Source organism: Rhodamnia argentea, chromosome 9 (genome assembly GCF_020921035.1).
Source record: "Rhodamnia argentea isolate NSW1041297 chromosome 9, ASM2092103v1, whole genome shotgun sequence".
NCBI lineage: Eukaryota > Viridiplantae > Streptophyta > Magnoliopsida > Myrtales > Myrtaceae > Rhodamnia > Rhodamnia argentea.
The window spans coordinates 3,906,010-3,929,133 of NC_063158.1; the positions used below are offsets into that span (position 1 = coordinate 3,906,010).

At 42.2% G+C, this 23,124-nt stretch overlaps 3 protein-coding genes across 4 annotated transcripts; all 3 read left to right on the forward strand.

The window, feature by feature from the left end:
- The first annotated feature begins 2,804 nt into the window (after positions 1-2,804).
- LOC115736960 (elongation factor G-2, chloroplastic) lies at positions 2,805-7,234 on the forward strand. Its single transcript, XM_030668876.2, has 4 exons — positions 2,805-3,223; positions 3,822-5,236; positions 5,515-6,027; positions 6,812-7,234. Exons 1-4 carry the CDS (start codon positions 2,974-2,976, stop codon positions 6,977-6,979), a joined length of 2,346 nt encoding a protein of 781 aa, XP_030524736.1. The 5' UTR covers positions 2,805-2,973; the 3' UTR covers positions 6,980-7,234.
- A 4,266-nt stretch (positions 7,235-11,500) lies between these two features.
- Positions 11,501-15,526, forward strand: LOC115736893 (hsp70-Hsp90 organizing protein 3-like). Its single transcript, XM_030668766.2, has 7 exons — positions 11,501-12,584; positions 14,095-14,383; positions 14,493-14,578; positions 14,657-14,880; positions 14,974-15,040; positions 15,126-15,185; positions 15,264-15,526. Exons 1-7 carry the CDS (start codon positions 11,679-11,681, stop codon positions 15,375-15,377), a joined length of 1,746 nt encoding a protein of 581 aa, XP_030524626.1. The 5' UTR covers positions 11,501-11,678; the 3' UTR covers positions 15,378-15,526.
- A 1,960-nt stretch (positions 15,527-17,486) lies between these two features.
- LOC115736894 (legumain) lies at positions 17,487-21,239 on the forward strand. Of its 2 annotated transcripts, none has more exons than XM_048284951.1 (9): positions 17,487-17,816; positions 18,145-18,309; positions 18,738-18,894; positions 19,326-19,411; positions 19,509-19,657; positions 19,933-19,981; positions 20,069-20,275; positions 20,598-20,804; positions 20,898-21,239. In XM_048284951.1, exons 1-9 carry the CDS (start codon positions 17,577-17,579, stop codon positions 21,075-21,077), a joined length of 1,440 nt encoding a protein of 479 aa, XP_048140908.1. In that variant the 5' UTR covers positions 17,487-17,576; the 3' UTR covers positions 21,078-21,239. The 2 variants fall into 2 exon arrangements, with proteins under 2 accessions (XP_048140908.1, XP_030524627.1); XM_030668767.2 differs by having other exon boundaries at positions 17,488-17,816; positions 19,509-19,708.
- Positions 21,240-23,124: the final 1,885 nt, after the last annotated feature.

A 23,124-nucleotide genomic window follows, 5' to 3' on the forward strand; every position in this document is an offset into this window, starting at 1 on the left:
TTTTCTCAACCATTAAAAAAATTATTAGAATTATTTATAAATATTTAAATAATATTTAAAAATATCCATGTCGGCGCTAGCCGTGCCACGTAGAATTCTTGAAGGCCACGTGAGTGAATTTCTGGCCAAAATTGGCCGGATTGACTTAATTAATAGAAATATAAAATGTTTAGTACTGAATTGGCTCTAATGCAAAAGGTTTAGGACTAAATTGACACCAATAAAATGTTTAGGACTAAATTGACACAAATATAATAGGTTTAGAACTTTTTTGACATTTCCCCCCCTGAAGTGCTCATGGGCAGACTTAAAAGATCGAATGGAAGGATGCATAGACAAGTAAATCCCATGAATTGGCAAATCTACCAGGAATTCGGATCGCCTAACATTGAGATTTTCGTTACATGTATGACATTACTCAAATCAGGCCATCCAAATAAAAATTGATGGCCCGATTTGAGCTACGTTTGGGATTCAAAATTTTTCAAATCCAAAAAAAATTCCCACCCATATTTTTTCATCCCTTTCAACACATGACGTGACTCAAATCGGGCCGTCCATTTTTATTTGGATGGCCTGATTTGAATAATATCATGCATGTCACGAAAATCTCAATGTTAGGCGATCCAAATTCAATCAACCATCGTAAGGGAGCACACCCGGAATAGATGACGATTTGATAAGAAGAGAAGTTGAGAAGTTGAAAAGAGAGTTGAGTTCTTCGCTTTCATATCCAAAGAACCTGACCCTAGCATGATACCGATTAGTGAGCAGTTGAAGATAGACACAGAATGAGGAGACATCATGGGGAATGTTGATAGAAGGACGATTCAATAAACGACTTTGTCGATCTCAAAAATTTGATCAATAATATCAATCCCGGAAATGTTCTGCCATAATTAGCACAGTCAAATCAATTAGGTGCGACCAAAAAAATCAATTTGGTCGAAATTTATGGATTATTTCTGTGATTTAAAAAAAGAAAATTTTCAAATAAATGTCTCAAGTACCATTGTTTTCTCAAATAAGGATCTGTAGTGGACTTTGTTTCAAAGAAGGGCATGTAGTGTCCTCTTTATTTCAAAGAAGAGCCTAATCAAGCATATTTTTGTCATTTTCTTTTTATGGGTTTTTTCAATTTTTCTTTCTTTCTTTCCTTTTTTTTTTTCTTTTATTCTGTTTCTTTTTTTGATCTTCGTCTTCTTCTTCTTTTGCAGTTGGCGCACTTGCAAGTGGAGCTGCAGAGAATGAACGCAGAGAACCAGAGGCTGGCCGGCCACAGGCGAGGGCCTCGCCCAGGCGTGGACAGGGCAGCCCAGGCAGGACCGCCCTCGGATCCCGCTCGAACGGAGACGCGGGTCTTCCTCATCGAATGAATGCAGAGAGCTAGAGGTTGGGAGAGATGCTTGGCCAAGTCACAAGCAACTACAGTTCATTGGAGCTGCACCTCTCTTCACTGCTCCAGCAGCAACAACAGCACCAGAACAATGGAGTTGAGCTCACGCAAGATCGCGAGGTAAGTTTAGTTTCTTGGAGTGTTAATGGTATATGTAAAAGGAGAAGATTGTCGTGGAAAAGAAAGTGTTCTTGGATCAGAATCGTTCTGACGCCATGTGTTCGAAAAATTGCAGGGCATGATCTAGAAGAACCGAACGGTGGTCCCGAGGCAGTTTCTTGAACTCGGCTTGGCATCGGCCGCGGCCGAGCTCGCCGAGATCTCAAACTCTTCGTCGGAAGAGAGAACGAGGGACGGTTCCAGGTCCCCATTGCACGTCATGGAAATCGCATCGTCGGCCACTCACAACAGTAAAGTGGACAAAGACAACTCCAGCGCCGGAGATGGTGGCTAGAGAAGCGTTGGGAGCAATAACCCCCGATGACTCTTAAACCTTGGGCTCCCAGCAAGGCGCCCAAGTTGGATGCTGCCGCGAGGACAAGCATCGATCAGTCCACGGACACCACGATGAGGAAGGCCCGCGACTCTGTTCGAGGGCAAACTGAGGACGGCCCTCGCCGGGGCTGCCGTCTCCACTCCCGGGCGAGGCCGTCGCCGGTGGTCGGCTAGCCCCTGGTTCTCCGCGTTCATTCTGTGCAGCTCCACTTGCAGGGGCGCCAACTGCAAAAGAAGAATAAGATGAAGATCCAAACAAGAAACAGAACAAAATAAAATAAAAGGAAAGAGAGAAAGAAAAAAAAAGGAAAAAAAATCATAAAAAGAAAATGACAAAAATATCCTTGAGTAGCTCCTTCTTTAAAATAAAAAGGCCACTTGAGATCATTCTTTGAAACAAAGCCCATTTTAGATTTTTATTTAAGAAATTGGTGTTGTTTAAAGTCCTTATTTGATTTTTTTATTATAAAAAATAACAGTTTCCAAAATGCCAGGTGGGACCTACCAGACCCGCTGGAGGGAGGTGTGAGGATAGAGGGATTCAGAGAGATGTGGCAACTCTTCTGCCTCGCTCTGCTTTCTGTGGCTTCCAAATTCATGGATGAAAAAAAGACAAAATTCATGGATGACGCCATGAACGATGCCTGCAACGTCATTTTGCAAAATTACTCGAATGCCCATGACTTCAATTCTTGGATTGTGAATATCCATTGGAATATTTCGACCCAAAAAAAAGAAGAAATATATATCCATTGGAAAATCATACTGTGTGGGAATATGGCTGGTTTCGTCTTCTCTTGGCAAACAATCATCGATGGCAGATTGGTAAATCGAGTGGTATCGCAAGGGTAACAGCATAAAATCCCTTTCTATTTTCCCCAAGAAATTGTTCCCAGCCAGTAGAAAATGGAATTATATCACCTTCGGTCTTCAACCTCCAAGCTCGTTCGCTCGCTCCTGAGCCACTTCGCGCTTTCTAGGCCCCTCGCTATCCCCAACGCTCGCTCCTCGCTGAACTCGGACTTGGAGAGAGCTCTGAGACGCGAGCCCCTCACGCGCTCCACCAAGGCGGTCCTTGCCCCATGATGGCGGCGGAGTCGGTGAGGTTGGCCGGTCCGTCCACGGTGTGCAGCTTCAGCGGCTCCCAGAGGAGGCCCGCGGCGCTTCTCTCTCCCGCTCCCTTCCTAGGCCTTCGTCGTCGCGCTTCCTCCCTCTCTTCGTCCGGCTCGCAGTTCCTCGCCGGAATGCGCTTGGGCTCCGGATGCTCGAGGCCTCCGGGCTCGCAGCGTCGGGGGCGGAGGGACTGCTCTGTTTTCGCCATGGCCGACGGAGGTACGTGCCGAATCGTGGTTTCGGCGATTAATTTGAGGTAGTATTTGTTTGTGCGAGTGTAATTGTGTCGTTTGACTGGCGAGGCGAGGCGAGGCTAGGTGAGAGCTCTGCTTGCGGTAGTTTTTCCTCCGCCAGGTGACTGACGAAATGCCTGGCAATGACCTTCCTCTGCGTGTTTCGGCATAATTCTTCCTCCCCGCCGACTAGTCGCGGGTTGACTGGTTTGGAGGCAAGGCATTGTCACTTGTGAGGGACAATCCGAGTGTTCTCTCTTTCTGAGAAAATTGTTTCTTTTGTCGCATTTTGTGATAAGTTAAGACGCCTAAAATATGATTCGGTGGTGAATTTTCTGTCAGGACTGACCTCCATACAATTATACCTTGTTGACGTGTTGTTTCTTCACTGAATATTTGCTATAGTTGTAATTTTGTTGATGCTTGTCTTGAGTGTACATTGGGATCTGCTCATTGCCTTGCTTTGTAATGGTGAAATGAGTGATCAGAGCCGTTTTAGTCACCTATGATAGGAATTCTAAGCCTATTCTAGTTTGACGCTTGTTCAGCCACCAATGACATACTTTTCTCTTGATTCTTGCCAGATGGAAAGCGTGCGGTACCCTTGAAGGACTACCGGAATATTGGAATTATGGCTCACATAGATGCGGGGAAAACTACTACAACTGAACGGATTCTATACTACACAGGAAGGAACTATAAAATTGGAGAGGTGCACGAGGGTACAGCTACAATGGATTGGATGGAACAAGAGCAGGAAAGGGGGATTACCATCACGTCTGCCGCAACCACCACATTTTGGAACAAACACAGGATTAACATCATTGATACTCCTGGCCATGTGGACTTCACCCTTGAAGTGGAGCGAGCACTCAGGGTCTTGGATGGCGCCATTTGCTTGTTTGACAGTGTGGCTGGAGTGGAGCCACAGTCCGAAACTGTGTGGAGGCAAGCTGATAAATATGGGGTACCTAGAATTTGCTTCATCAATAAAATGGACCGCCTTGGGGCTAACTTCTTTCGGACAAGGGACATGATAGTCACAAACTTGGGTGCTAAACCCCTTGTGATTCAGTTGCCAATTGGTTCAGAAGATAATTTCCAAGGGGTTGTTGATCTTGTTGAGATGAAGGCTATAATATGGTCTGGAGAAGAGCTGGGTGCAAAGTTTGTATATGATGATGTTCCGGCTGATCTGCAAGAGATGGCTCAAGATTACCGATCACAGATGATTGAAATGATAGTTGAGTTAGATGATAAAGCCATGGAGAACTACCTTGAAGGTGTCGAACCGGATGAGGAAACAATTAAGAAATTAATTAGGAAAGGAACTATATCGAGCAATTTTGTCCCTGTATTATGCGGTTCAGCCTTTAAAAATAAGGGGGTTCAGCCATTGCTTGATGCTGTTGTGGATTATTTGCCTTCACCTCTTGAGCTGCCACCAATGAAGGGTTCTGATCCTGAGAACCCAGAAGCAACGATTGATAGGCCCCCCAGTGATGAGGAGCCTTTTGCTGGACTAGCCTTTAAAATCATGAGTGATCCCTTCGTGGGGTCCCTCACTTTTGTGAGAGTGTATGCAGGGAAGTTAACTGCAGGGTCATATGCACTGAATGCGAACAAAGGAAAGAAGGAGAGGATTGGTAGACTTCTTGAAATGCATGCCAACAGTAGGGAAGATGTAAAAGTTGCATTGGCCGGTGATATTGTTGCTCTTGCTGGTCTAAAGGATACGATAACTGGTGAAACGCTTTGTGACCCCGATGCTCCCATACTTCTTGAGAGGATGGACTTTCCTGATCCTGTTATTAAGGTTGCTATTGAGCCTAAAACTAAAGCTGATGTAGACAAGATGGCGAATGGTCTGATCAAACTTGCTCAAGAAGATCCCTCTTTCCATTTCTCGCGTGATGAAGAGATCAACCAGACAGTGATTGAAGGAATGGGAGAATTGCATCTTGAGATTATTGTTGATCGGCTCAAGCGGGAATTTAAGGTATGTAACTTACTCAAGGTGTTAACACAAAACTGATTCCGAAAGATGCTTTTTACAATTCTAAATTTTCAAGATCGTTTCAAAAACCACTCGTAACTTTCAGTGTTCTGGCATCCATCTCCTGCGTGCTGATAATTCACATGCCTTTCTTATTTCTTTTGTTGATCCACTTTTCCACTACGGCAGGTTCTTCGGAAGTGCCACAACAAATTTCATTTAGTATTTGAAGATCCCTATTTGTCATTTGTCCCTGCCGTTTTGTAACTTGGCTTTTCCAGGTTGAAGCTAATGTTGGGGCACCGCAAGTGAACTACAGGGAAAGCATTTCGAAGGTCTCTGAAGTAAAGTATGTGCACAAGAAACAGTCAGGTGGGCAAGGGCAATTTGCGGATATCACCGTGCGATTTGAGCCCTTGGAGCCGGGAAGTGGTTATGAGTTCAAGAGTGAGATCAAAGGAGGGGCAGTTCCTAAAGAGTATATACCTGGAGTAATGAAAGGCTTGGAAGAGTGTATGAGCAATGGAATTCTTGCAGGGTTTCCTGTTGTCGATGTGCGTGCTGCATTAGTTGATGGTTCATACCATGATGTGGATTCAAGTGTCTTGGCATTCCAGCTGGCTGCCAGAGGAGCATTCCGGGAGGGAATGAGGAAAGCCGGCCCTAAGATGCTAGAGCCTATAATGGAAGTGGAAGTTGTAACACCTGAAGACCACCTGGGTGATGTGATTGGTGATCTGAACTCGAGGAGAGGCCAGATCAACAGTTTTGGTGACAAACCTGGTGGCCTCAAGGTAATGCAAACAAATCCAAGTTTTCTTTTCTTGCGGAGGTTTTTGCGCCTGTTAACTTTTATGGTGTGCCTAAAACACAGATTAAGAAAAACAACCCTATCTCAGCTGTTCATTTAGCTTTGCAGTATGGAGCATAAATACAGTTTTTGGTCTATATCCAACCCAAGCAATAGCAGTCCAGAGTTTTCTGTGCTCCTTCCCACTAGCTTGGTTGCTTGCCTCCAACTCACAGCTATGATCTTGCTGAGCCTTCTTGAGAGAACTACTAAATCTTTTTCATATTGGACATGTGTAATTGTCTTCCTGCCCGAAAATGTGTTTTGTTTTGCTTGAATACTTCAGTTTGACTTGATTAGCCGAATTATGTGGCTCTTGGCCTCTACCCGACCAAATCACTCGCGTGTTTCTAAGAATTATAAGCCTTTAATGCTGTTGTAGCCTTCTGACTCATATAGTTCATGGCATCTTTTATGCCATGTACTGCCAGTTTGAGTAGTACAGTGTTCATGGAACATCCTTTCTGGTTCTCGTGGATCTTAATATGCGTAATGCCGCTTTAGTACTCATCATGATTATATGTTGGGGTTGCCAAATGCGCTTCGTAAATATACTTCCTTTCCAAATTGGAAACATGCTTGTGAAGAGAGATTCGTTGAATTTAACTTTCGAGTAGAAGACTCTTTGTGCTTTATCACTGAATTAATAACTTTGTTAGTTTCAACCCATATATATATATATATATTTGTTAGTGAGATGCTCACGTGCTCGGTTTTAAACTCTTCAGGTTGTTGATGCCCTCGTTCCGCTAGCAGAGATGTTTCAATATGTAAGTACCCTTCGCGGAATGACGAAAGGCCGTGCATCCTACACCATGCAGCTAGCCAAGTTCGACGTTGTCCCGCAGCACATCCAGAACCAACTTGCCTCAAAGGGGCAGGAAGTCGCTGCTTAAACTAATTTTCCAGATGGTGAAAGCGACAATTCTCTTTTTTCTGCTCTCTTTTTAATTTTACTTCGCAATGTCGGTACGTGAATGCTAGCAGGACTTTGAAGATGGAGAGAGAAAGGTTTCGATGCAGACTGTTTTGGTGAACTGAGCCTTAATAGGCTCAGTTTGGAGAACTGTAAATTGCATTGTTCTGCAGTGGGTTGGAAGTGAAATTTTGTGCTCCTTCTGGTTGGGAGGAAAGTAATTACTGTGATGTAATGCCTGGCTCGGCCTTGATTTTTTTTTTTTCAAATTGGGAATTGAATATTGTGGAATGAAAGCAATCCAATACTTGTAATTTATCGATAGAAGAATATTAAAGGGTGCCTCTAGGACACTTGTTAAGTCTCATTAATTGTGGTTTGACAATATAAATGTTTCCCTTAGAAGTAGATAACCTTTTTGAATCATATCATCGCTCATTCTTCAATTTGTGTTGATCAGTGCTATTTCTATTTTCACTTGTCTTAACTATTAGTGTCTCCGGGGAATTCATAAAACCAATGCACCAATGAATATCTCATGCTAATAGCAAAAAGAGAAGAAAAACTCACGATATTAATGTTGGGTTGGGACGCAATGGAGCTTATTTGATATAAGCTCATTGCCGGCACGATTGGAAGCCTTGAACTAGTTTGAAAATTTAGTTTGTTCATAAACTTTGCTACCCAACTCTAGGATGGGTCGCGCCTCTTGATCTTTCACTCTTAGATCGAAAAGCAAAAATCACCATCGTCGATATTGAGATTTGTTGAATGAGTGAAATTTGTCGCATTTCAATCTAATGATGAAAGATTTCGACCGAAAAAATAAAATAAAATCTAACGATGAAAGATTATGTGAAGTCTGCGCCTTCTCTAAGTACCCTAGAATCACTTAAGGAAAGGAAGGTGCGTGGCACAAAATAGAGATTTTTTTTTTTTTTGGTCTAAAATGTTGAGCTGTTTTAAAGGTGGATCTTTTTCAGTTTTTTTTTTTTTTTTCTCTTGCTCATGTTGGGGACGTTTTCAGAATTCAGAGGTGAACCACCAGAGAAAAAAGCTAAAGCATTACCAAGCTTTAAAATTAGCCCCAACTCTTTCAAATTCATACCAACCGCAACTTTCGGGTTTTTATTTAAACATGCAGTTTAATTTATTCAGAATTGCCACTAATATATCGTGGGTCGACTAGAAAGTGAGAGTCTCACTCTACTTTTGCTAATCAGATATTCATGCATACATGGACTTGATTACGCTGGATAAATCTAACACCCTTTCATTCTCTTTAATGTAAAAAATATTTATAAAGTGAGAAAACACCTTATTTCTACGAACCGGATATTCATTGATACATGGACTTGATTATGATAAATTTATCTGACGCCTTTTCTATTCCTTTTCTCATTGTTGTCAAAAACATTTAGTAGGTAGTCTTGGTCAATTTTAAGCCTAACCCACTAACATATAGTGGGTTGATTACGTGGGTGCACAATTAGATAATGTAACATTCAATAAATCAACGTAATAAATAAATTGCCAGAAATAAGACGAACCTCAATGCATTAATCGAAGCATAACTTCTCTATGATTGATGTCACAATATCTGCAATATATTAATTAAAAAATGCATCTTTAGCCCAAACATGATTTCTCAATGCAAGAAAATTTATTTCTGTTTGGGTTTTTCTGTCTAACGAGAATTAAACTATATGCAATACATTTGATGCAATTTCAATCTAAATTATGTCTGTGTGAATGTGATCCTAATTTAACTAATGACACGTGACAAGCGATCCATATGCAACCTAATTATAATGATGTTAAAAGAAATTGAGAATTAATTTGATATGACATGCAATGACATAAATATTATGACGTATGATGAGATGATGGATTTGATGACATGGTAACATGATGACGCAGCCACCATGCAATGAATTTTATATGATATATGCATATTATTTTTATGTTTTTCATCCAAACTAGAATATGAAATTGCCTAAAACATATGGCCTAATATAAACTAGGAAATAATTTATATTAAATCGAAATCCAAATTAGAAAATTTCCTAATTACTACATGATATGCAATTTTAAATAAGAAAGATAATATTTCCACCAAAAAAAAAAAGAAAAATAATATGGATTCAAGCTATCCTGACATGTAATGTAATTCTTGTTTGTACCTTTCATTATGTGAAAATTTACTAAATTAGCAGCATGCACTACTTAAACCCGCATAACCAAGTATACTATTCACCACGTCCAAATGAAGGAAACGAAGGTAGCGGGGATCTAAAAGATCGAAACCCCAATTATACGCACGAAACGAAAGAGGAAATTTCCTATTTAGGATATGTATAAAATCTCACTCCAAATTGTGTTAGAATTGAATAACCACAATTTAGACAACTGATTATTTGAATCAAACACAACTTAGGAAATTACCCGAATTGGATTGTCGACTCAAACGACGATAGATACCGAGGGGGTCTCAAGGAAGATTCACGGTGGCGGTAATCGGCGAGGAACGATAAGAGGCGGGAACAACAACGTCAGGGACTGTGAACATTACAAGGGGATCTCTAAATCTTTGATGCTCCATTCCTTTGGCGAAGTTGAAGAACTTGGTTTCGTGGACATCTCCTCAAAATTTCATCGCGTTCCGACTTAGAACAAATACATACTCACCATTTTCAAGAGACTGCATGTTGAACTCTCCAATCTTGATCCACAATTCCGACAAGTTCAGTTTTCTCCATCGAACATTTGCTCTCAGATATTTTCTCATCAATCCCATCATATGATGTATTTTTTTTTCTTTTTCTTTTTTTGGGCTCTCATGTCGTTTTTCCATTTTATTGTGTATTGCCCATTGTGAACAACCCTTAGGATTTTCTTTCAAGAAAACAAGTTCTCACTTTCCTACCTTGGACTGTAAGAGATATATCTTGTCTTTAACAAGAGGAAACACATTTCTTTGACATGTGATTTAAATTATGATAATAAAGAGCTCAATTACTCTCCAAGTTTGCTCCAATAAATCAAAATCTCATAATTTGAAATCCCACATGTATAAAACATATGGTAATTTTGGCCAATTAAGGGTTTATTCCAATTTCGCTTTATGGGATTAGTCCAATTAATCTAATTAAGCTCAAAACCTCCGCTACTTGAGCCCGTCAATTCTGGTCCAATAAAAATGCAATTATATTGGCCTAATTAAAATGCTCGTTATATCTATATGTTATTTAACTAATTTTCTTCTTTATGGGTCGGGATCCATCCCTAATTTTTCCATGCAATAAATGTCTAAATGTGTTGTCAAAATTTAGGTGTCAACATTTATAACATATATATATATATATATATATATATAGCATCTTTTTCTTTTAAGAACCTAAATTCGTAGAAAGTGTCTTAATAAAGAGGAGCACTTAGCTAATCATTTGAATAACGAAATATTTTCTGTCACTAATGCACTAATTACACATGACAAGGATAAATAATGCATTGAAAATGACAATTTTTTTTATGAGATGTTTAACGAGTATCATTCATGTGAGAACCGTTGAATTCAATTGTTACACTATGTTCCATCGCTGGGTTTTCCTTCTTTAGATGTTTAGGTTTTTGACAAAATTACTAGCTTTCACTTTAGAATATAAAATTTGGGGTCGAGCCGATTTTGCAAAAGCTTAACATCCAAGCTCCATTAAAAACTGGTCAAGTGAAGTTAAAACATTTTATTTCATGAATGTGATAACAAGAAAATGCAGTTTCGAATATTGCACAAAGTTCTCATAGGGAATCATTCACATATCTAGATTCGGACAATATTTTCTGATATTTTGCTAAAACTTGAAAATGAACTGGGAAATAATTTTCGCCGTTCCAGTATGAAGTATCAGATTTAATTCTCTTCCATGCACTCCTCTTAATAACTTTGATTTTCTATTATGTCTATTAAATTTTAAATTTTTATTTTTTACCTTTCTCCTTTTTCCTCCTCCTCGTCGGAGGAAGAAGGAGAAAGGAAAAAAAAAAAAGAAAGGAAAAGAAAAAGAAAAATAAAAAATAAAAAAAATAAATTTCGAACTTTTTTCAAAATAATTTTTTTGAATTATTTAAAACTATTAAAAAAAAGGAAATAAAAAATAAAGGAATGTGAACGAGTGGAGGAAGGAAAGATGAGGTTAAATATTTTAACTTATTCAAAAGAAAAAAAATATTTTTCTACTTTTGAAGGTTTTTTTTTTTTTTTTGTGAGAAGAACAATTTTTTATTAAAATGAACGTCGAAAAATTCGGAATAGTGCCACTCTGTCGTTTTTAATTTTTCTGGAGTACACAGAACTCGGCTGACTCGTACCCAAACGGAACCAGGACAAGCCGAATCTCGTGGCCAAACAGACCGAAATTCCAGCGTCACTACGCCGTTTCGCACGAGTCAATGGAAGCGAAGGACGCACGGAGAACATTCCAGAACCACACTCCTCTCCCTCTCTCTCTCTCTCCTCATCGCCAGAACTCTCTCGTCTCCTCCTTTTCCCATCTTGTTCAATTATTATAAACCCTAGCACGTCTTTCCACTTTACTGTCCTCCATAAATCACACTCCCCCCGATCTCGAATCCTGCTCTCTACCCTTCGCGAATCGGCGCCTCGCGAGTCCCAATCTCCCATGGCCGACGAAGCCAAAGCCAAGGGCAACGCCGCCTTCTCCTCCGGCGACTACCACTCCGCCGTCCGCCACTTCTCCGACGCCATCGCCATCGCCTCCACCAACCACGTCCTCTACTCCAACCGATCCGCCGCCCACGCCTCCCTCCACAACTACTCCGACGCCCTCGCCGACGCTGAGAAGACCGTCGAGCTCAAGCCGGACTGGTCCAAGGGCTATAGCCGCCTCGGTGCGGCTTACCAGGGGTTGGGCCGGTATGACGACGCCATCTCCGCCTACAAGAGGGGCCTCGAGATCGATCCTAGCAACGAGGCTCTCAAGTCCGGCTTGGCCGACGCGCAGGCCGCCGCGGGGTCGTCCAGGAGCCGTGCTGCTCCGCCGCCGAGCAATCCGTTCGGGGATGTTTTCCAGGGGCAGGAGATGTGGGCAAAGCTGATGGCCGATCCGACGACCAGAAGTTTCCTGCAGCAACCGGACTTTGTGAGGATGATGCAGGATTTGCAGAAGAATCCTAGCAGTCTGAATCTGTACTTGAAGGATCAGAGGGTGATGCAGGCGCTTGGAGTGCTGTTGAACGTTAAATTGCACACTCCGGGTCAGGATGCGGGCTTTGAGGCTGCGACGGAGGCTGAATCGCCGCCAGCGAATAAGCCAGACAAAAAGCCAGCCAAGGAACCGGAGCCGGTGCCAGAGTCAGAGCCAGGGCCGATGGATATAAGTGAGGAGGAGCGAGAAGTAAAGGAGATGAAGGCTCAGGCTCAGAAGGAGAAGGAGGCCGGTAATGCAGCTTATAAGAAGAAGGATTTCGAGACTGCAATTCAGCACTACACCAAGGCTATCGAGCTTGATGATGAGGATATTTCTTTTCTCACGAACAGAGCTGCTGTGTATTTGGAGATGGGAAGGGTAAGAACTTCGTCCTATATGGTGATTATATAGTTTATTTTTATTCGTTCTGGTGCTTGTTGTGATGTGAGCACGTATTTGGTTGAGTGCTTGTTTGTTGATTCTTATGAAGGCAAAAGTTTTGCCGGCTGAGCACCAAGGCAATGGTGTAGTTCGAGAATGTGCCTGCTAATGAGTACAAGGAAACTTTATATCTTGCTGGCGGTGGTCCTTAAACAAATTTCATTTGAAGTACAAACGTTGCTCATGATTTTGTTCTGGCCTTAGGCCCTGCTTAATTGATTGGTTTAGAGACATAGGTAGTATGGATCTAGGATGTGGGCTATTGGGTAGACCGGTTATGTCTTTTATCTGACAGTAATATTACTCTAGAAAGGACATTACCATTTCCAGGAGGAAAATTTAATTTTGTTCCTGTTGGCAATGCTTGAGTGGAACAAAGAACTGTTTAAGTAGTAAGTACTCGATGCGTGGTGGAACGGAAATAATAACAGAAGATGTTGGCCTGCCTGATGGAAGTTGGAAATTGGAACAATGAACCATGAATTACCAAATGCTTTGCTATGGCTTTGCTATGGTACTTTTTAATCAGCTTTTTTAATTGTCTGCCTGGCCTCTTTTAGATGGTTTCAGTTGATGGTCATGCTTGGAAATCAAGTAGAGTTGATGTCAGTATCCTGTTCTGTATCTGAGCAGCGGTGTCATGTCTTTAAACTGTGTCCAGCCTCTGTGGTTTTGTTTCTTGGAAGACAAATGGATGGTGCTTTTCTCATTCTTAATAAAAACCAATGACAGCCCACTGATGTGAAACCTGATAATTCTGGCTGCATGGCATTGAGGCCTAGCCTTAATTCTATGCATGTCCGGCAATATGTTTGGGCGTGTTCATTTGTGTTTAGGAGCATACTGAAGAGTGGCAAATGCTGTTTGACGTTCTAGTCCTGTACTTCACTGTGATTGGTATGAGCTTTCTTTTGTCCTAGCCTTCTTCTTTGTACCAGCAAGCGTGGCAGCATTGGGTTCTGGTGTGGTTAATATAGGAAAGCAGATGTCCATTCTGAGAGGTGACATTTCTAGAGGAGTTCTCGATAACTGTGTCTCAATCTTGGTGTTGAAAGTTTTGCACTGAGATAACAAGAATCTGAAGGCCAGAGCAATTCCTAATGATGTTCTTTTTGCTGAAGGAAAAAGAAGCATTTGTCGTTCTTCACATGTCCATCGATACTCGTGGGGCAGCCCAGTATTGTAACTTGCATGGCGTATTGATGGATGTTTTTGGTTTTAAGATTGTGTTGCTATTCCTGCTTAATTTTTGATAATCTTCTTCAATCGGAGATTCTGAGCTATTGAATTGGTCCTAAGTAGTGTGTGGCCCTGCAATAACCTTTGACATTGAACTATAATCATTTTGCCCTTCAGTTGTATGTGTTCCTTTTTCGGCAGTTGTATTTCTTGCAACTAGATATTTTTATCTGGCTTCTCTTTTCTCATATTTTGACACTGTTTCCAGTATGAGGATTGCATCAAAGATTGTGATAAGGCTGTTGAAAGGGGAAGAGAACTCAGATCAGACTACAAGATGGTAGCTAGAGCCTTGACAAGGAAGGGAACTGCACTTGTAAAGATGGCGAAATGCTCAAAGGACTATGAGCCTGCTATTGAGACCTTCCAAAAGGCTCTTACAGAGCATCGTAACCCAGACACATTGAAGAAACTAAACGAGGCTGAGAAAGCAAAGAAGGAACTGGAACAGCAGGAATACTTCGATCCTAAATTGGCTGATGAGGAGCGTGAGAAAGGTTCTGTATTTTGATTTACCTATATGCATGTCTGATGTTCATTCGTAGTCTCTCTCTGCTATTTTATTTGCTTGATGAGTGCTGAAGCACTGCCTACATTTGTGGACAGGAAATGAATGTTTCAAAGAGCAGAAATATCCTGAGGCTGTGAAGCATTACTCGGAATCATTGAGAAGGAACCCTGAAGATGCGAGGGTAAGGATATTTGGTTTTGTCGTTATTGCTATATGTATCTCAGTTGGGGTATTGCTGATGCTTGTTTGTCTGTTTCAGGCATATAGTAATAGAGCAGCATGCTACACGAAACTTGGGGCCCTGCCCGAGGGTCTGAAGGATGCTGAGAAATGCATTGAGCTTGATCCAACTTTCTCCAAGGGTTACACACGAAAAGGTGCCGTTCAGTTCTTCATGAAGGAATATGATAAAGCTTTGGAAACATATCAGGAGGGGTTGAAGCATGATCCAAACAACCAGGAATTGCTCGACGGTGTACGAAGGTATGGACGTTGATGGTGGAGGTCCGCTTTTACTGCTGGCTTTTGTGGTATTGATTGTTGCAGTACATAATCGAGTCTTAATACTTGTTACAGATGCGTAGAACAAATTAACAAGGCAAGTCGTGGTGATTTGACTCCAGATGAGTTGAAGGAGAGACAGGTTCTGCATCTTGTCAAAGTTTTAGCCTTTATTGATTCAATTATTTAGGGAGGATCCTGTTCTTACATCTCTCTCTTTTATGTAGGGCAAGGCAATGCAGGATCCAGAGATTCAGAACATTCTCACGGATCCTGTAATGAGACAGGTTAGGAAACTGATCTCATGATACTAAGCAATCAGCAAGATTTTACTGGGTTGGCTAACATCCACGTGTGTTTGGCAGGTGTTGATAGACTTCCAGGAGAACCCGAAGGCTGCGCAAGAGCACACAAAGAACCCAATGGTGATGAACAAGATCCAGAAGCTGGTCAGCGCAGGAATAGTCCAGATCAGATGAGTACTGTATTTTGCATGAGGAGGTCATGAGTTTTTATCTGTAATTCCCTGGTGTGAAATCAAGTGGTCTTAACTATTGGAAACATATTTTAGTTGCAAATTTTGAAATGCTTTCTTCACAGTATAAATTGTGGGTTCTTTTTCGGTTCCGCCCCCGCAATTTTGGTGTTCTTGTCAGATTTCTTAGTGGTATATGCATGCCTGAGATTTGACTCTCAGTAATGCAACAATTGTTCTGTGAAGTGCTGAAAAAAAGGTGGTGTAGCCTCTGGGGGTAGAACCGGTGTTTGTCGGTTTTCCTTATCAGAAGTTGAAACCTGTTCTAATGAGTTGATACAGAATGGAGTCCATACCGGTTCCCCTGGAAGGCCAGGCCAATCAAGGAGATGTGCCTTTTCACTCTTGTGATGGACGTGGCTAGTCTTTAATGGATGCGTAGACGTTAAGTAACGTATGAGTGTAGTGTTGCGTTCAAATTATTTCGTCGTGATACCGCTATCATTGTAAGAGATCTGCTGCACATTGGAATGAGGAGAAAGCCAATAGTAGTAGGTGGAAGGTTGTCAATCGACATCGACGACGGGGTCTCCCTTCCGAGCTGAAACATTCGTATATCTGCGTAGCTGTGATGATGTCGAAAAATATCGGTGTCGAGGAGAAGTTTGTACCCAAGAGAAGGTTTAGGAATGCAAATACCTTCGGTTAAGTGTGTCCCGGATGTTTCTGCGATCCAACGGCAAAACGAGATCGGTCTCCTGGGCTTTCTGTAAATGATGCCTGCCGTGACATGATCGAGGCATCCGGACAAGCCTAACATATCATACTCGTAGCATGGAAGCGAATTGCATGCTTTTGTCAAGCAGATGGCAGGCTGATGGAATTTAAAAAATTATGAGTGCTGCTTTTCTACATGGCCACATAGCAAGTACCAGGAAAATTAGACGTCGAAATCAAGGTTGATAATCAATGGAAATAGCTCACGATACTCCTAGACAATCAACTTCATTCGACAGCTATAATCGAAATACCTAATTCGAGGTTTATACCCCAGCAGCCCCAGCTTTTTGTCGTGGCTTGGCCTGGTAACGACAAAAGATTTAGAGAATTTTATATCTATTCTATTCCAATAGCCTCAGCTTTGTCATGGCTCGGCCTGGAATGACCAAGAGATTAGAGAATCTTGTTAGTTTTAAACCTGGATCAATTAAGGACCGTTCAAAGAACAATGCTTTGGTCGGTAGGTCCCTCCATTCAACCAAGTGGAAAAGTTAATATAACCCTAGATATCTGCAGGGTCATAATCAAGCACCAACAAGAAAATCATTTAATGGATCTTGATAAATAGCAATCGGCCCGAAATCCGCCAAGTAAAATGACTAGAAAGGGCAGTAATTACGGTGCTTTTGCAGCCCTAAAATCTCCAAGCGCTCAACAACCAGACGTCAGCCACAAGCTTCATGGTGCCAAGCTAATTAACACGACTAGACATCGCCTATCTCTCGATCCATCATCACGGTATATCCGTTCAATCTTCGTCGTCACGACTAAAACATTTTCTTCTTCAAAGTTGTTTTCTGCGAAGAAGGAAGGAGGTTGAGTTTCAAGTCCCACTCTTCGTCCAGAAAAATCAAAACTCAGATTGGACAAGCTCCAGTTTTCACACACCTTGGTTAAGTTATTATAAGTTCCATTTCATCGCCTGCATACAAGAGAGATCATTTTCGTCCATTTCATCGCCTGCAGAGCTGCAATTAAAGAACCAAAAGACAAAAAGGTCTTTCCTCATCAAATTAGCCTTTTTTTTTTTTAATCAGGACTTTTAGCAGAGAGTCTTCAGACAGAGAAGAAGCTAAAAACCGACTCGCGACTCCGTCAGCTCGCACACCTGCTGCTCGAGGAGCTTCGAAGGACCCACCATTTTCAGACCTCTTTCACGCGTGTCGCTCTCTTCTCCTGCATGCAACCCCCCCTGCTTTGCTGTGAACAAACCACAAAGGCTCTGGCTCTGGCTCTCGGTCTCGGTCTCGGTCTCATCACCTTATCTCTCTCTCTACGCTGTATCACCTCTCCACCCACCCCCGCCCCCCGGCCCCTCCTCTTTCTCTTCTCCTTATATACTCTCTCTCTCTCCGCCCTCTCGCCGCCGTCTCCGTTAACTTTGTTTAGTTCCCTTGAAGGGGATTGTTGTCCCTCTGTGATCATGGGTCGGCGACGTGCTTTCTTTATCAGCTCGGCCTGGCTGCTCATGCTCGCAGCTTGCTTGGAAGCCCGGGGAGTGAGCCGACCCGGCCGACCCGACTGGACGTTCGGGTTTGCCGAGCCGGAGATTCGCATGCCGTCCGAGAGAGAGGAAGCTGGGGATGATGAAGGCCAGGGGGTCAGGACAAGATGGGCCGTTCTCGTGGCCGGTTCGTCCGGTTATGGAAATTATAGGCATCAGGTACTATTTTGCTCCGTCTTTTCTTAGTTCTATCCATCACTGGCTCTCGGTTTTCATCTTTCACATGGAAAAGTTTTCTGCATCTCTTAAACCCTCGCGTTTTCTTCTCGAGGACTCATCAACTGGGGTTGAGCTTAAATTTAACCTGTTGGAAAGAGACATGAGGCCATGTTGTGTAGCTTTTCAAATGGTGGATAATCTCACCTCATTAACATAATTGAAACAGCTTTTATCTTCCTTGTTGTTTCTACAAGCTTGAGATTAGTATGCTCAAGAATTCATCAGTCAAGATACAAACGTGTATGCGTTTGGGCATACGTTCATGCAGGCGGACGTGTGCCATGCGTATCAAATTCTGAAGAAAGGAGGGCTCAAGGAAGAGAACATAGTGGTGTTCATGTACGACGACATTGCCGCGCATCAGTTGAACCCTAGGCCTGGGGTCATCATCAACCATCCCAGTGGTGATGATGTTTATGCTGGTGTTCCTAAGGTAAGAACTTTCTCCTTTTTCCTTTTTCCCTGTGCCTTGCACTTGCTTGAAGAATATTCCGCTCCATTGCGGTTGTCTTGTCTGCCTTTTTAAAGTCTTGAGAGGTTATTGGTTGTCTTTTGGTTGAGTAAACAAGAATTGTTCCTGGCCACTTTGTTGTTGGATGATCGGGTGGTTTGTAAGATACTTTTGGGTCATTCTGATATTGATGGATGGTGATATAGGGGTCATCATTTAGATCCAATCAATTGTGTTTATCTTTAAGTAGTGAACTTAATTATTGAGCAGAACCTAGGTTGCTAGACTTCAATCTTAAAACAAAGTGGATCGTCTTTCCTAGTTCAATCATGTAACAAACTAGGAAGTGGAGAAGTAATGGAAGTGAAACAGATTTAATAGTTTGCTGATATTGATGGTGATCATGGCAGGACTACACTGGTGAAAACGTTACGGCAGCAAATTTGTATGCGGTGCTTCTTGGAGACAAGAGCGCCGTGAAGGGCGGGAGCGGGAAGGTGGTTAGTAGCAAACCAGACGACAGAATCTTCCTCTATTACTCTGACCATGGAGGACCTGGTGTTCTGGGTGAGTCTTAGTACTTGTTCCCCTGTGTTAAATCTGCTGCAATTTCTTTGCTAGTTTGCCCTGGGTAACTTCAAACCTGAACGTAGTTCGACTTGGCTGTGATAGTAGTTTCGACCTATAGGAGTTGCCAAACTCAACAATGACGTGTGGTGGAACTTGTACTGTGAAAAGAGTTGAGACATTGTTCACATTGTGTTTTGCAGTTTAATCCCATTTGATGGATTTTGACAATCACAAGTGATACTTGTCTAACCGGTTCTATACTTTGTATCTGAATTGGACCGAAAATGCATGATAGTTTTGTCCTAGAAAGGCTGCATGTTATTTTTTATTGTGGTGGTGATGGTTCGAAGAGATCTCTCATGAAGAACATCTTCAATTTGTGCCAAAATTGGGGACTCTTCGACATCACTAATTGGTAATCGATACAGGGATGCCGAACATGCCATTCCTCTATGCCATGGACTTCATCAATGTATTAAAGAAAAAACATGCAGCCAAGGGCTACAAAGAGATGGTATTGAGTTCGTTCTTGAAATTGGCTTTTTCACTTACCCATCATTTTTCTGCTTTTAGTCATCCGATGAGGCGCAATATCCCTGGCCTGTACACAGGTTATATATGTGGAAGCATGCGAGAGCGGGAGTGTCTTTGAAGGGATAATGCCGAAAGATTTAGATATCTATGTGATGACAGCGTCAAACGCACAGGAGAGCAGCTTTGGAACTTACTGTCCTGGAATGGAACCTTCACCACCTCCAGAGTACGTCACTTGCTTGGGTGACTTGTATAGTGTCGCGTGGATGGAAGACAGGTAAGTAAGTCTGGTTTTCTGGAGTTTAGTCTTTTCCTAGAATAACTGCCACACCGATTAGGGAAGGACATTAGTATATGAAAACTCTAATTGTTCTACGTAAAGCCTCGTACATTTGGACTTTTCGACTCTCTATGTTCACTGATAGAAGTGATTTTCCAGTTGTAGAATCATATGTTGTCCTGCTGTTAATTAATGATCTAACTCTATGCGACCTTGTACAGTGAGACTCACAATCTCAAGGAAGAAACCGTGAAGCAACAATATAAAACGGTTAAGTTGATGCTCCGAGCGTTCGATATGCTTAAAACCCTGTGACTGAGGTTGGTCACTGACAGATCAATGATCGTGATTGCGCAGGTGAAGTTGCGGACATCCAATTTCAACACGTATAATGCCGGTTCACATGTGATGGAGTATGGGAACCAAAGCATTCAGGATGAGAGGCTTTACTTGTATCAAGGTTTTGATCCTGCAACGGTGAACTTCCCACCAAACAGAGTCCCTCCCGAGTTCATGGGCGTCATTAATCAAAGAGACGCGGATCTTCACTTCTTGTGGCAGATGGTACGCTTAAGCTACATTTTTTACCCTGATAATTAACCGTAAGCGTTCATCCATTCTTCTGGATATTCTCTAAATAGAAGATTGGGTCATTTCTTCCTCATCTCCTCAAGTCAGAGGACTGTACAAAGATACATGGTCTACGCTCGAATCGGGATGTTGTACCAATGAAAATTTGGCGCTTGTAATTTTAATGCCCCAGCAGAAGAGGAACTCTCAGATGTACAGTTAGGCATTGGATGTCACTTTGGAATGATATGCTAAATTGAATAAGCCTGTTGCGGTTTCTCTACTTCAAGCCTTAACTAGGCATAATGCTGTGCAGTACAAGAAAACAGGAGACAATCCAGAGAAGAGGAAGGAGATCCTAGGTCAAATATCAAGTACTATGACGCACAGAATTCATCTCGATGGCAGCGTCAAAATGATCGGTGCACTTCTTTACGGACCTGAGAAGGGCTCGTCTGTCCTAACTGCCTTGAGAGAGCCCGGTCTTCCCCTGGTCGATGACTGGAAATGCCTCAAATCTATGGTAATCTCATACTGGTCTCATTCTCTTCCCTGTTTTCGCTTGCGAGCCAGTAACAGCTTCAAGGTGATGGCTCAAAACTTTGGATTGTCGTAGGTTCGAGTCTTTGAGACGCATTGTGGGTCGCTGACGCAGTACGGGATGAAGCACATGAGGGCGTTCGCCAACATCTGCAACAGCAGAGTGACCCGAGAATTGATGGAGGAAGCTTGTGCAAGTGCATGTGGCGGCCACGGCGGTCTCTTGCATCCTTCCAATCTTGGTTTCAGTACCTGAATGGGTTAAGGAAACTTGTATATATAGTTCACAGACATAAAAGAGTCCATTTCAGTGGTCCCTCTGTTTATGCAATTGCAATGATCTCAGTATCTTGATATTGCATATTGGTTTTCACATAAGGATCAGGCAAAAACTATGCATTTGCAAACTCTGTTTTGTGCCGGCGAATCTGTTGACTCTTGGCCTTTCAGCTTCCTGATCTGTTTAACTGAGAATAACCTTGTATGGCCATGGGAAAAGATCATTTGAAAAGACGAAGTTTACATCTTTTCTAGGTTGGAATTGATTCTTCCCATATGGTACGACCCAAGGCGAAGGTGACCAAAACGGTTGTTGATTAATTAGCTCAAAGTTTACATGTAACATAGTTTTGCTTATTGTTCACTTACAATCTGACCTTTGCTAACTTGTAACGGGCGGTTAACGTGGTTATTATTGCAGTATATTCAATATTTCTTGAAAGAACAATGCATTACTCTGAAACCTTGAGAATCTCGTTATTCATTTCATATTGAAGTACCATGCCTGCTCTGCTAATCCTAGTGTGACAGCGGTGACGAGCTCACTAAAAAAATAACCATTAGTTATAGCTTATAACTTATGGAATTTCTTTGGTCGCGGTTAAGATGATTCGACGACGCTATCCCTTCTCACTGTTCATCCATAAAATACAAAAAAAAATGTACAAAAATCAGATTATTGAAGTAAATTTTATACACTCTTAACTTATCATTCAAACATGTAAGCCGCGTTCAAGATTTTTTTATAAATTTCTGTCACATCACTATGTATATGTCGATGCGATAAATCAATCTCTAATTAATCCTGAATTATTCATTAGTTTCTAGCACAACTTGGGACTCGGCCCATCCATTTGAGCACGTGAGGATAGACATGGCCGGTTCGGTCGAACCGCCGATTCCGGTTCCACGAAAAGGTGGAACCGGCGGTTTCGGGCCTGTTCCGGTTTCGGTTCGAAACCACCGGTTCTCGAGCCCAACGGCTCTTTCTTTCGGGCCTTTCCTTTAAAAAAAAAAAAAAAAAACGGGTTGGAACCGTGGGTCCGGTCAACTGGCCGGTTTAGGACCTCGGTTTCATTTGGCCATGTCTACATGAAGAAGAAGAAGAAGAAGAAGAAGATGATGATGATGACAGATTGAGCCGAGAGAGACGTTGCAACTTGCCATTTTACCACTCCTACCGTTTTCGTTGGTATATTCGTTCGTTCTGGTAGGTAATTTCTGCAATTTTTGCCGTACAAGTCAACATAAACAAAACTGATTGCCCATTTGGTGACGTGGACACCGCACACTGAAACTGCGCACGTGAAGACAAGTTAGAGCCGTGTCGGATCCGCACTTCCCTCAGCCCTAAACTGGGCCCGCACTTTTACTCCGACATAGGTGGGCCCAAAGTCCACTCTATTTTCGGCCCAAAAGCAAAGGGCTCGCGCTGTGGACAGCTGCAACTGGAAAAGCATAAAAGGAAAAGGATAATGCAAGAGACAGAGGTTGAAAAGAAAAGAAAAGGCAAGAGAATTATATTAGTCACGCTTTATTATCAGATGATTGATGGAAACATGTTGTGCCGACCTAATCTTTTTTCGCTTTATTCCTTATCAATCGCTATGTAATCCGCCGTGATTCCTCGCCCCTAGCAATCACGGCTGATTACACATTTTATCTTTGGATGAGTGACATGTGGGTTTAGAGCTAGCTTTTTGATTGCTAGGGACGAGCAAGATGAACTAATCGAATCGAAAATCGTTTGGATCGGACTGGATCAAACCGGTCAGTTTGGTCCGATTCTCAGAGGTGTCGATCCGGTTCCTAATTCCTAAATATGGAACCCATGACTGGGCGATTTTGTTTTAGGTTCCAAGGGAGAATTGGACTTCTCGAACTGCACAATTGGACTGAATTTTTTTTTTGAAAAATATAAAGCTAATTAGTATTTTCGCGAGACTCTCATTCTCTCACGCGTCTTTACTCTTTCCCTCTCCCGGAGGAATTACAAATCTTAAGCATTGGTTGGTGTGATCTGT

Bases quoted from the DNA above. Each gene is read 5' to 3' on its own strand.
- LOC115736960 (XM_030668876.2), top strand. From the start codon at position 2,974: ATGATGGCGGCGGAGTCGGTGAGGTTGGCCGGTCCGTCCACGGTGTGC. The intron at 5,237-5,514 runs GTATGTAACTTA...TGGCTTTTCCAG, and splicing joins GGCTCAAGCGGGAATTTAAG to GTTGAAGCTAATGTTGGGGC. The intron at 6,028-6,811 runs GTAATGCAAACA...TAAACTCTTCAG, and splicing joins ACAAACCTGGTGGCCTCAAG to GTTGTTGATGCCCTCGTTCC.
- LOC115736894 (XM_030668767.2), top strand. From the start codon at position 17,577: ATGGGTCGGCGACGTGCTTTCTTTATCAGCTCGGCCTGGCTGCTCATG. The intron at 19,982-20,068 runs GTTAAGTTGATG...GTGATTGCGCAG, and splicing joins TGAAGCAACAATATAAAACG to GTGAAGTTGCGGACATCCAA. The intron at 20,276-20,597 runs GTACGCTTAAGC...AATGCTGTGCAG, and splicing joins TTCACTTCTTGTGGCAGATG to TACAAGAAAACAGGAGACAA.
- LOC115736893 (XM_030668766.2), top strand. From the start codon at position 11,679: ATGGCCGACGAAGCCAAAGCCAAGGGCAACGCCGCCTTCTCCTCCGGC. The intron at 14,881-14,973 runs GTATGGACGTTG...TACTTGTTACAG, and splicing joins TTGCTCGACGGTGTACGAAG to ATGCGTAGAACAAATTAACA. The intron at 15,041-15,125 runs GTTCTGCATCTT...TCTTTTATGTAG, and splicing joins ATGAGTTGAAGGAGAGACAG to GGCAAGGCAATGCAGGATCC.